We start from the raw sequence: 13761 nt of genomic DNA, 5'->3' as shown, positions 1-13761 counted from the left end.
GCCGTCGCTGGCCTCCTACCCGTCCTGGACCTAGAGCGGTCCAATGCTGGATCCAATACCGTATTGAAGTCCCCCCCCCCCCCCATTATCAAGCTCCCTGCCTCCAGGTCCGGGATCCGGCCCAACATGCGCCGCATAAATCTGGCATCGTCCCAGATTGGGGCCGTATACATTCACCAAGACCACCCGCACCCCCTGCAGCTTACCACTCACCATCACATACCTACCTCCATTGTCTGCCACAATGCTCAGCGCCTCAAACGACACCCGCTTCCCCACCAAAATCGCCACCCCTTGGTTCTTTGCATCCAACCCCGAATGGAAGACCTGCCCTACCCACCCCGTTACGCAGCCGAACCTGGTCTGCCACCCTCGGGTGCGTCTCCTGGAGCATGACCACATCTGCCTTAAGTCCCTTCAGGTGCGCGAACACACGGGCCCTCTTAACCGGCCCGTTCAGGCCTCTCACGTTCCAAGTTATCAGCCGGGTCAGGGGGCTACCCGCCCCCTCCCCTGCCAATTAGCCATCACCCTTTCTAGGCCAGCCGCGTGCCCGCGCCTCCCGCACTCTCCATTCCCCCCAGCGGCAGACCCCCACCCCCTTGGCCATTGCAGCAGCAACCCAGTCCCCCCCCCCCCCCCCCCGCTCCCCCCAGCTAGGTCCCACCTAGCTGCGATGCTCCCCCCATAGCACTCCCATAAGTCAGCTGATTCCTGCTGACCCCGGCCGCCCCTGACACTCCATCGACCCCCCAGTGTGAGAATCTCCCATCCCCCCTCCTGTCCATCAGCGGGCGCTCCTCTCTGGCACCACCCTCCCCCCCCCCGACCCCTTCCTCCCCTAGTGCAGGAAAAAGCCCGCGCTTTCCACCAAGCCGGCCCCTCCCCCTCTGGCGCAGCTCCCTTTCACGGCCTAACCCCAGCTCCCCCACCTTGGGTCTCCCCAACAGCTCTGCCTTCAGCACCGTGAAGCAGCGCTGGAGAAACTCCTGCTGCTCCTGCGACCACTGCGCCCACGCTGCCTGGTCACCACCCGCCGCCATCTTGGTTTTCCTCCCTCGCACTATTCGCTGCTCCAAATCTACTTTCTTCACCGCTCCACTCCTGGTCCAATCCATACAGTGCCGGGGAAATATTGCTGTCACCTTCCCACACTGGGAATCGTCGAACAAGTGCCGTTGGGGGGCCTAAAAAGAGCCCAAAAGTCCGTTTCTGGCGGGATCTGCCAAATGTGTGACTTAGCTCCACGTAGCCGCAACCGGAAGTCCTCCATCAGGTAGCTTGATCCGAACAGCATCCTCCGGGAGTAGCACAGGCAAATCAGTGGCATGAGCATCAAGGCTTTGCTTTTGCTGGTCCCGGAGTTTCTGCACCTTCTGCAGAACCGGGAGGTGATCCAGGTCAGGCAAGTGTATGGCTGGAAGAGTCTCTATTCCGCAGGTCTCTATTCATCAGGAGTTGAGCCGGTGACATGCCGGTAGACAGAGGGGTTGCTCTGTATGCAAGCAGTGCAAGGTTGCTGTCAGACGCAGAATCCGCAGCCTTGCAGATGAGCTACTTCACTATGTGCACCCCTTTCTCAACCTTCCCGTTGGACTTGGGCAGCACGGTAGCATTGTGGATAGCACAATCGCTTCACAGCTCCAGGGTCCCAGGTTCGATTCCGGCTTGGGTCACTGTCTGTGCGGAGTCTGCACATCCTCCCTGTGTGTGCGTGGGTTTCCTCCGGTTTCCTCCCACAGTCCAAAGATGCGCAGGTTAGGTGGATTGGACATGATAAATTGCCCTTAGTGTCCAAAATTGCCCTTAGTGTTGGGTGGGGTTGCTGGGTTATGGGGATAGGGTGGAGGTGGTAACCTTGGGTAGGGTGGTCTTTCCAGGAGCCGGTGCAGACTCGATGGGCCGAATGGCCTCCTTCTGCACTGTAAATTCTATGACTGCGGGTAATGCGGGCTGGAAGTGACGTGATGAAACTGATATACCTGGGCAAATTTTGACCACTCTTGGCTGCTGAAGCAAGGACCATTGTCACTCATGACAGTGAGTGGAATACCATGCCTGGAGAACGTCTCCTTACAGGCCTTGATGGCGGTCTTGGATGTGAGGTCCGAGAGCTTCACAACGTCTGGGTAGTTAGAAAAATAATCAACGATTAACACATAATCACGACCAGTGGCATGAAAGAGGTCGATGCCCACCTTGGACCACGGGGAGGTCACGATTTCTTGCTGCTGAAGCGTCTCCTTGCCCTGTGCTGGCTGGAAGCGTTGACAGGTTGGATAGTTGAGGACCATATTTGAGATGTCCTGACCAATCCCAGGCCAGTAGACAGCTTGCCGGGCTCTGCACCTGTACTTCTCGACATCCAGATGTCCCTCATGAATTTGCCGGACACCAAGCTCTGGAGACTGAGTGGAATGACGATGCGGTCCAGCTCGAGGAGGATGCCATCAACCACCGTCAGGTCGTCCTTCGCATTGAAGAATTGAGGGCACTGTCCTTTTTGCCAGCCATTGACGAGGTGGCACATGACAGGCTGCAGAAGAGGGTCTTTGGCTGTCTCGTCACGAATGCGAATCACCTTTTCATCCGACGCCGGGAGGTTGTTGGCCCACAGCTGCACCTGTTGGATGAATGCCGGCGGGTCAGCAGGCAAGGTTATGGAGCGGGACAAGGCATCTGCAGTAATGAGCTCCTTGCCACAAGTGTACACGAGTTCAAAGTCATACCTCCGGAGTCTGAGGAGGATGTACTGCAGCTGGGGCGTCATGTCGTTCAGGTCCCTGTGGATAATGTGGACCAGAGGCCTGTGGTCTGTCTCGACAATGAACGTCGGCAGGCCGTAGACATAATGTGGAACTTGAGAATTCCAGTAAGCCGGCCCAGGCATTCCTTTTCAATTTGGATCTTCTCCATGGTGCCGGGATACATTAGCTGGTCGTCACGGAACAGACTGAGGTAAATCACCGAGGGATTGCAGTCTCCTGGTATCATGTCGTGTTAAGCACAGTAAGATAATATGGGCTGCAACTGAATGCAGCTTTACCTGAGAGATAATCCACACCTTGAAGTTAGTTCAATATGATTTATTGAACCTATCAGTTAGCTCAATCCTCTGTGAGTTCGACTCTCTGCTAACCTAGTGTGATTAATCTGTCTGGTTGAAGCAGACCAGCTCTTAGCCACGTGCTGTGGGAGTTATATGATATGTACACCCTGACTCACACTGCAGGTGTCCCTAGTGGAAAGAGGCGGAGTGTGAGTGCCTCGTGCCTTTTATAGTGGAAAACCACCCCCAAATGTTCTGCCTGTTGATTGGTTATGTCCTGTTCTCTGTATTCATTGGCTGCCTGTTTTTATCTCATTATGTGCATGTCTGCATATCATGACACTACATTCATCACACCACCAGATTGAAAAGGAGGCTCCACCCCTTCTAAAACCTATTGCACTCGTTTATTGATTGATTTCTTCACATTTTTCTGTATATCCTTACCCAAACCAGGGACATATTAAATATTAGTTCATGAAAGAGGCAAACATGTGCCAAGCAATCAAGATAATTGACAAGATTAGAATTTATCGTATGTCCTATGTTTTTCATGTGTGGAGCGATCGGTCTGGACTGTACTCAGAACAATACTTTCCACTGTACCTCGGTATACGTGACAATAAATCTAAATCTAAAGAGTGACGGCGGAGCCCCCGGGAAAGCTACTATTTAAAAAATATTCCTTCGTGGGATCCAGGCATCGTTGGCTAGGCCAGCATTTATTACCCATCCCTAATTGCCCTTGAACGGAATGGTTTGCTGGGCCATTTCAGAGGGCATTTTAATAATCAACCACGTTGCTGTGGGTCTGGAGTCACATGTGGGCCAGACCGGGTAAAGTGGCAGATTTCCTTCTCCAGAGGACATTAGTGGAAAGGACATTAGTGAACCAGATGGGGTTTTACAACAGTCCACAGTGGTTTCATGGTTATCATTTGACTTTTAATTCCAGATTCAAATTTTACCATCAGCCATGGATCCCAGGTCCCCAGGGTATATACCCAGGATCTCTGGGTTATTAGACCAGTGACAGTACCAATAGGCACCACATTGCTTGAGCCCCTACCACTACCTTCTTAAGTTATTTACTCGCCCACTTGAAATGGTTTCCTGTGCCACAGTCAGTCTATCTTGTGGAGCTGACAATCACTATTGCTGCCATGTCGAGGTGATTAAACTTCTTTATCATCAACCCTTTTCGGGTTCGATTTAACTTTTGGTTAAACATTTACAACATAGAAGGTAATTTTATATTGATAAACACTCATCATGAACATTCCAGTCGGAGGAGGTGACCACAGCTCAGGCAGTGCAATGCTGAATTCCAGTGTTCAATAGCCATCAATATCTCTCCTTAAACTTTAACGGAACTATGAAGCTACCTTATCCTGAAAAGTGGCTAATTAAATGAGAGGGACTTGGTGAAACATTTTGCTGCAGCTTTCTCTGGCATTAAACATGTCGGCTCCTGACAATTGATAATCCATTTGACTATTTACACCATTCAATTAACTCGATTGACCCAAGAGAAAAATAGGAAAAGGTTTGGGAAAAGGGCTGGGAATGGGACTAAGCCAATCATTATTAACTTTCTGTGCTGTAAAATACAACATTGAATTAGTGCGCCAAAATGTGTGCTAACCTTCTGCTACCAAAAGACCATTAAAGTCTATATGCAGGCAAGATAATTACAAACATTATGTGATATTCAGGACCAAAGTAACATTGTTGGCAGTCACCACAATTAACTCGCCTTGAAATATTAGAAATGGTAAAGACCCGAGGGCAGCACTGTGACGCAGTGGTTAGCACTGCCGTCTCATGGCGCCGAGGTTCCAGGTTCGATCCCGGCTCTGGGTCACTGTCCGTGTGGAGTTTGCACATTCTCCCCGTGTCTGCGTGGGTTTCGCCCCCACAACCCAAAGATGTGCAGGCTAGGTGGATTGGCCACGCTAAATTGCCCCTTAATTGGAAAAAATAATTGGGTACTCTAAATTTTAAAAAAAAGAAATGGTAAAGATTATTGCAGAGGGACTTCCGGTGATGGCGGGCGGGAGGCAGCTCCCGTTCGGGAATGGCATTGTTGGGGCATTTAAGCCCGGTCCCAGGGTCCACGGGGGCGGCAAAAGCAGGGAGAAGGCACAGAGGAGGCACAGTGAAAGCACAGTAAAGGAAAATGTCAAGGGTGAGCAAAAAAACGGCCGTAAAAAAACAGCTGAAGGTCTGTCGGGGACTGGAAAGGTCACCGCGGGGTCACCAAGGAAAATGGAGGCTGGAGCACCAGGGGAGGCCACATTGCTTACGGCTGAAGAAATGACTAAGGTAATGGCTGCAGAATTCAAAAGACAGTTACAAAATACATGGAGACAATGAGGAAGGAGATGAGGGAGGTTTTGAGTGTGCTGGTGGAGGAGGCGATTGCCCCGGTGACGACGGCGGTGGCGAGCGCAGTGGCGGAGGTGGGGGAGCAAGGGGAGGCGCTGAAGGAAGTGGAGGAGACATTATTGCAGCACGGTGATCAACTTACCTCGATGGGGAAGGAGATGCGGAAGGTGATGGAGATTAACAAGGAACTGCGAGGAAAAATGGAAGACCTGGAAAACAGATCCAGGCGACAGAATTTGAGGATTGTGGGGCTTCCCAAAGGAGTTGAAGGCCCGAGGCCGACTGAGTATTTTGCTGCGATGCTGCCGAAACTATTGGGGGAGGGGGAGGATCCCTCCCGATATGAACTGGATTGGACTCATCGGTCATGGAGGCCTGTACCAAAGGCGAGTGAGCCGCCAAGGGTAGTGACTCTGTGCTTCCGTAGGTACAGTGTGAAGGAGAAGGTCCTCCAATGTTCATAGAATTTACAGTGCAGAAGGAGGCCATTCGGCCCATCGTGTCTGCACCGGCTCTTGGAAAGAGCACCCTACCCAAGCCCATACCTCCACCCTATCCCAATAACCCAGTAACCCCACCTAACACTAAGGGCAATTTGGACCCTAAGGGCAATTTATCATGGCCAATCCACCTAACCTGCACATCTTTGGACTGTGGGAGGAAACCGGAGCACCCGGAGGAAACCCACGCACACACGGGGAGGATGTGCAGACTCCGCACAGACAGTGACCCAAGCCGGGATTCGAACCTGGGACCCTGGAGCTGTGAAGCATTTGTGCTATCCACAATGCTACCGTGCTGCCCCTGTGCTGGGCCAAGCAGAAGCGGGTGGTGCAGTGGGCTGGAGCTGGTATATGTGTATACCAGGACTTTACGGTGGAGCTGGCGAGGAGGCGGGCTGCCTTCAGCTGGGTGAAGAGGGCACTTTACATTAGCAAGGTGCAGTGCGGCATTCCAGCGAAGCTGAGGGTGACTTACAAGCTCAAGGACTTTTATTTTGGAACGGCGGAAGCAGCGGAGGAGTTTGTGAAGGCAGAAGGACTGTGGCACAACTGAGAAATTGAGAAATAGCCATGTGCCGATGTAACCTCATGACTGTATTTTCTTCTTTTTTGTTTCCCTGCGTGCGGGTGTATGGGCTAAAGGAGCCAATGTTGTATATATTTGGACAAGGGAAATGATGGGACTTTCACTCAAAGTGAGGGCTCTTTGGGGTGTAGGTGGATATGCGGGGTTTGTGTGCTAAATGGGGATTTCTGGGCTTTCCTAGGGCCGGGCAAGGGGGAAAGGGACCCGGGTGGGGGCCTCCATGCTGGCCGGTTTAAACCGGCCAGTGAACGGGAGTGAGGTGGGGGGAGGGGCCGCGGCCATCGGAGCCTGGCAGAACAGGGTCCGAGTGGTCTAGCCGGAGTGGCAAGTTGGGGGGAAGGAACCGAGGTTGTGGGGAGGAGTTTGACAAGAGGCAGTGGGCGGGAGGAGTTGGGGGGGGGGGGGGGGGCGGGGGGAGGGGGGTGTTTACAACTCTTGGGTATCATGTACGGCACTCTTTCAGAGGTTGGATGGCATTGAGTGTGGGGGGGCGGGGGGGGGGTGGACTCTATGGTGACCATGGGCGGTCCCGGACCCCTTTTTCTTTTTCTCCTTTGTTTTTTGTTTCCGCCATGGGAGGGTTTGTTTTATTGGATGCATATGGTGGGCCGTTATTTGGGGTGGTGGGAGGATGGGATCGTTGTTGTTAAGGGGATTGGTTTTGTATTTGTTACCGTTTACTGTCTGTGGGTGGGGTGTAAATTGTGAAGGAAAATGTGAAAATGGAGAATAAAAACATTTAAAAAAAAGATTATTGCAGAGATTGGTACAAGCAATATTAGAGAGCCAGTTACAGGTTCTGAAGCTCTTTCTAAGGTGTTGAGAAGCGTCCAAAGAACAGGATGCTTCGGGTTTTATTGTGTCTGATGAAAAATAGGAAAGGATGATCAGCTATGAACTCATCAGTGAAGTTCAAAGACCGGAACGACATGGTGACCTCCGTGCTGGCTGCTGCTTCACTTCCTTCCTCATGAACCTCCACAAAGGATTTGTGAATCACTTTGGACAAAGTCAGGACGTCTGACTCCGCCATCCCGGAGAAATCGGCACTTTTCGCATCAAAGGCCTCCGACATTCCCATGGTGGAAAGCGTGGGCCTCAGGTCGTAGCTTCCTTCCAGCGTGAACTTGGGCAGGTAAACGAGCACTTCGGAAAGATGCAGGTTGTCTGTGCTGGTCCATTTCGATAGCTTCTCGTACGTCAGCTTCTTCTGCAACTAAAGTGGGGAATAAATCAACGCTGGATGAGAGAAGCTAACTCCGACCTTTCCCAGGAGCTCCGCGCGGGCCTTTTCCCAGCACTCCAGAAACAAAGCCTGCTGTTGCTGATTATTATAAACTTGCCCCTCCAATTCCTTTTAGCTGTGAGACAGAGAGCAGAGGGTGACAAGACCCTCCAGCTAAACTTCCCAATTTAAAAAATAAAATCTGTCCTATTGCCGCTACACGAGAAATCTCAACCAGTGAAATGTTAAGCAAGCATTGCTACGTCTTTACAGAATCAGTCATGTGACAAATGAATGTATTCTATTCCTTATGGCCTTATTAGGTTCATGATCAATAAGGGGACCAGGAGTTATGGGGAGAAGGCAGGAGAATGGGGATGAGAAAATATCAGCCATGATTGAATGGCGGAGCAGACTTGATGGGCCGAGTGGCCTAATTCTGCTCCTCTGTCTTATGGTCTTGTATTTCCAGTAATGATCAGTTGCCCTAAAAGGAGAGGAGGGAGATGAGGAAAAGTTTTTTATTTCTAAATTATGACTGCCACAAACATCCTTTTTCTACAACTCCATGGCAAACCCAGAAGAACAGAAACACGGGTAAAACTTTTTCCCTTTTTTTTTTTAGCCAGTTTCGTCACTATTGCTGAACTCAGCAAGGTTCCTGCGACAGCACCTTCCAAACATACATACGAATTAGGAGCAGGAGTAGCCACTCGGCCCCTCGAGCCTGCTCCACCATTCAATAAGATCCTGGCTGATCGGATTGTAACCTCAACCCCACACTCCTGCCAACCCTGATAACCTTTCAACCGCCCCCCTTGTTAATCTACCCAGCTCTGCCTTACAAACATTCAAAGATTCTGCTTCCACTGTCTTCTGAGGCTCTTGACCCTCTGTGAAAAAATCACTCCTTCCCATTTCTCTCTTAAATGTGTGATCCCTTACTTTGAAATAAAGTGACCCCGAGTTCTAAATTCCCAACAAGAGTAAACATCCTCCCCTCACCCAACGTGTCAACACACATCAGGATCAATACCCATGATCCCGACCATAAAGAAGGACGAGGACAATAAACACATGGGAGCACCATCGCCCGCAATTTACCCCCAAGTCCCATACACTTGGTGGGACTATGTCGGCATCCCTTCACTGTCACTGGGTTAAAAAGTCTTGGAACTCCCTAACAGCACTGTGGATGGACCTACGCCACACGGACTGCAGCAGTTCGCCATCACCACCTTCTCGAGGGAAATTGGAAGAGGTGATAAATATTAGTGTTGTGTTATGCTTCTTCATGTCGCATAAGCTGCTTCCTTGATGTATGCTCTGACAAAGGAAGGTTCAGACTTGGAGATAGGTTTAACACATTTATTGAACAGTTAACAATTCTCCTACTTGAGTTCGACTCTCCTGCTGATCTTGCTATAGTAACTCAGTCTAACTAACCAGTCTGCTCCAAGCCACGCGGTGGGTGTGATGCTTCTGATCTCCCCCTGTCCTTCTCTCTAAGTGTCGCCTATGGAAAGAGAAAGAGCATGTGTGCCCTGTCCTTTTATATGGGTTGCCCCCTTGTGGTAGTGTCACCTCTGGGTGTCTTGACTGCCTATTGGTCATGTCCTATTCTAAGTGTTCATTAGCTGTATGTCTGCATGCCATGATGTCTCTGGTGCTCCCTCTAGTGTTTACTTAGTCTTAGTGTATTTACATTAACCCCTTGTGTATTTACAGTGATGCATATCACCACAGTTAGCCCCGCCGGCAATACTGGCATCTCAAGAACAAATGATTAAAAATCACCTTTTCCAGTCCGCTGATTTCATCAGGCAACAGGATGATCATACTCAGCTCGTTTTGAGCATAAGGGAGCTCCAGGATATTAGCTGCAACTTCTACAATGTATGCTGTGTTGAACATTCCTTTCTGACACATCATTTTCACTGGCTTCGATTCGTCCTGCGGGAAAAAATATAGCTTTTAAAGTTTACTGATTGCCGATAATAAATTTAAAGCTTTGCTTTAAATATTTTTCTGTCAAATTCTAGGACCTTTGTGACTCTGAATAGCCTTTCTTCAGTATCACCTTCATCAAATTTCTTCTCCCAGTTCCCTTTGAAGTAGATGGCGTTGACAAGAACGAGCTTAGACTCCTGATCAATTGTGTCTTGGGCCAACAAGTTCTGGATCTTACCTAAAGTAAAATGGTGCACAGCGTTTATTATATTTAAAAAAAAACATTTGAAAGTACTTACGGCGCAGAATCAGGCCATTCGGCCCAACGAGGAGCGGTGGGGTATGGGGACCTCCAAAAAAGGACAGCCTCAAGCCTTGGTGGGGGTGTCAAAATCAGAAGCCCCCTTTTAACTTTGGGTACCACAGGCAACCACAGGACTTCCCGCTGGCTTCTAGCCCACACTCCAAACCTCGATATCCATATACCCCCCCCTCCCCCCTCTCAACCAAGCTTCACCTGTCATCCCCGCTCTGACGTCCCCATAACGTACCTGGTCCTGGACTTAACGATAGCAAGTACATCATCTTTGCATATATGAATGATCATGCAGAATAGTGTGTAATTACAGCATCCGGCCACCAGATGGAGTAAAAGCACATCTCACAACCCACACGGTGGTCCAGATGATCTTGGAGGGAGTTAGTCGAGAGGGTTGGAGACAGTTGTGTTTTTCAGAAGTAATGTGTATTGTAATTATTTGATCTAATACTTAGCTTTTTCAGCATCCTTAAGAATTCACAATTTATAGCATAGTGTGAATAAATTGACTTTGATTTAGTGCAAAGTCTGCATGTTCTTTGCAGCAACACTACAACCTTGATAATATTAATTTAAACAAACAAAGAACATCACAGGACCTAGTGGCTGCTAGCGGTTTAGGATCCGGTTTGTAAGTGAAGCACGTTTTCCTTCGTCTCTACAACAGCCGGGAATTAACATCCCACTTTTGGGTTTCCCAGAGCAGGCCAGTGAGATGATGCGCCAAAACTGGCACAAAGGAGGAATTTCTAGTTAAAGGAACCCTGGCAGTTCGGCTGAACGGGACACAGATTCCTGCGCTTTCAGCAGCCACACAGAATAAACAGAAAGGAACTCGGCTCATATTCCAGTAAGCTGAAGGTGTCAGCAATGAGCTGCAGTGAATACTGGAGCGGAGCTTGGTCCTCTGTCTGTAGACCCTGTGTTGCTGAAGGGAGGGGGGGGGGGGGGGGTGTCACCCACTTACAGCTAGACTATCCCCTTTGCCCTCTAGCACTCGGCCTGAAATGTAGCTTGCATAGGATTGGATTGGATTTGTTTATTGTCATGTGTAACCGAGGTACTGTGAAAAGCATTTTTCTGCAAGCAGCTCAACAGATCATTCAGTACATGGGAAGAAACGGGAATTAAACACAATTCAAGAAAATACATAATAGGGCAACACAAGATATACAATGTAACTGCATAGGGGCTGTTTAGCACAGGGCTAAATCGCTGGCTTTGAAAGCAGATCAAGCAGGCCAGCAGCATGGTTCGATTCCCATAACAGCCTCCCCGAACAGGCGCCGGAATGTGGCGACTAGGGGCTTTTCACAGTAACTTCATTTGAAGCCTACTCGTGACAATAAGCGATTTTCATTTCATTTTTCATTTTTTCATTTCATAAGCATTGGCATCGGTTGAAGCATACAGGGTGTAGTGTTAATGAGGTCAGTCAATAAGAGGGCCATTTAGGAGTCTGGTGACAGTGGGGAGGAAGCTGTTTTTGAGTCTGTTTGTGCGTGTTCTCAGACTTCTGTATCTCCTGCCCGCTCGGAAGAAAATAGTTGGTCACGCTGTTGGTGCTGCCTTTCCTCTTGATCCCTGCCAGAGATGCCAACCATAGCTGTTCCTGTGCAGGCCATGATGTGGAGATGCCGGCGTTGGACTGGGGTGAGCACAGTAAGAAGTCTTACAACACCAGGTTAAAGTCCAACAGGTTTGATTCAAACACGAGCTTTCGGAGCGCGGCTCCTTCCTCACCTGAGGAAGGAGCAGTGCTCCGAAAGCTCGTGTTTGAATCAAACCTGTTGGACTTTAACCTGGTGTTGTAAGACTTCTTACTGTGCAGGCTGGCAGCGAGGCAAGGCCGGCGGTTCGGAGAGGGGAGGCTGGCGGAGGGGGAAGGGGAGGCGAGGATGGCGGCGGGGGAGGAGGGCGGGAGGATGGTGATGGGGTAGCGAGGGTGGCAGAGGGGAGAGGGGGCGAAGACGGCGGCAGGGGAGGGGCGAGGATGACGGTGGGGGAGGGGGAGGGGCAGCTCAAAGTGAGTGACGCCCAAGACGAGTAATTGACTGCCACCAAGTTGGATATCACATGTCGAGCATGAAGAGCACTCTCTCAGAGGGAGTGCTGTCAGCACCAACTTCTCAGTTTTCTCTTTGTGTCTGTGTTACTAATAGATGACCTTTACAATTTGCCGACAGCTCAGGAAACACGTACGCTGGCTGTGAAAGCCACAGTGCTGGTTCAAAGTCGTTGATTGTTTGCATGATGATAAATCCAACACTTTGACAGGAGTTTCCTGCTCAACTGCAAACCCACCCAGCCCAATCCGGGAAGTGGGGCCGATGATGTCAGGTTCCGGACCCAATGCAACTTTCGGGACTTTAACACCCCGTCACCTTCCGCCTTCTCGACCTGAACCCGTTTCCCCTTTGCAGTTCAAATTCCATCTTTAGTTTCAAAACAGAGTGTGGGGGCTCCTTTTTCTTCCTATCAAAAATGTGCTTATCAATGTTTAAAAACGAAATGATCAATCGTTCAGCTAATTTAGTGGGAGATTCGAATGGCCGCTTGGCCACCATTCACTGAGGGTAGCCATGATGTGGAGGTGCCGGCGTTGGAATGGGGTGGGCACTGTAAGAAATCTTACAACACCAGGTTAAAGTCCAACAGGTTTGTTTCAAACACTAGCTTTCGGAGCGCTGCTCCTTCACCTGAGGAAGGAGCAGTGCTCCGAAAGCTAGTGCTTGAGACAAACATATTGGACTTTAACCTGGTGTTGTAAGATTTCTTACTGCACTGAGAGACAGACTGCCACAATCATTAAATCTAATTTTATAAAATCGACATTTCACCCTCAGTCTGTCCTTCCAACCACAAGTTGATGTGGATTCTGGCCTCCTCGGATCCTCCCGCAAAATCAACAGCGGTAACTTTGGCCTGGTAGAACTTCGATACAGATTCAAGGTATCCCTACAACCGACAACACAAAAGGAACACATTGAAACGCAACAGAAAAGCTGGCAGGAAATTGCAAGAATCAGCAAGCAGAGATACGGATTCAGGAAAAGCAAAACATGAAACATTGTCAGCTAGGATTTAGTACAATGGATAAGCTAATAGCACTTACTTATTCCACATTTTGTTGTTCTGCGTCAATTGATATTAAATTTACTTGCACTATGTGTCATTCAGATACGACTATTTTTTGAAATAAATTTAGAGTACCCAATTTTTTTTTCCAATTAAAGGGCAATTTAGCGTGGCCAATCCATCTAACCTGCGCATCTTTTGGGTTGTGGGGGTGAGATCCACGCAGACACGGGGGAGAATGTGCAAACTCCACACGGACAGTGACCCGGGGCCGGGATCGAACCCGGGTCCTCGGAGCCGTGAGGCAGCAGTGCTAACCACTGCGCCACCGTGCTGCCCAGATATGACTATATTTGACACAAGTAATATTGACTTATTCCATTCAATTCAGTTTATTTATCTTATGTGGTAACTAATTCTTACTTTTCGTTAACAGAGACTCACAGTAGCATTAAATCATTATCTATCATTTCTTGATTGTTTTTGTCACGGGCTGGGTGTGTCGCTGGCAAGGCGAGAAGTTGTTGCCCATCCCTAATTGCCCTTGAACTGAGTGGCTTGCTGGGCAGTTAACAGCCAACCACATCACTGTGGGTCTGGAGTCACATGTAGACCAGACCGGGTAAAGATGGCGGATTTCCTTCCCTAAAGGACATTTAATGA

General features: G+C 49.5%; 1 protein-coding gene across 1 annotated transcript in view; it reads right to left on the bottom strand.

Moving 5' to 3' along the window:
- Positions 1-7251: 7251 nt before the first annotated feature.
- The window catches only part of LOC119965809 (serpin B6-like), a 43233-nt gene continuing 36723 nt past the window's right edge, over positions 7252-13761 (bottom strand). The window contains exons 6-9 of the mRNA XM_038796662.1: positions 12861-12978; positions 9797-9939; positions 9549-9704; positions 7252-7742 (exon numbers count right to left, since the gene is read on the bottom strand). Of these exons, the coding sequence (XP_038652590.1) occupies positions 7338-7742; positions 9549-9704; positions 9797-9939; positions 12861-12978 (822 nt within the window). The 3' untranslated portion in view covers positions 7252-7337. The remainder of the gene's footprint in view (positions 7743-9548; positions 9705-9796; positions 9940-12860; positions 12979-13761) is intronic.

This window comes from Scyliorhinus canicula, chromosome 5, assembly GCF_902713615.1.
Source record: "Scyliorhinus canicula chromosome 5, sScyCan1.1, whole genome shotgun sequence".
Taxonomy (NCBI): Eukaryota; Metazoa; Chordata; class Chondrichthyes; order Carcharhiniformes; family Scyliorhinidae; genus Scyliorhinus; species Scyliorhinus canicula.
The sequence above is the reverse complement of the archived record's forward strand: the minus strand, read 5'-3'. Positions and strand labels throughout refer to the sequence as shown.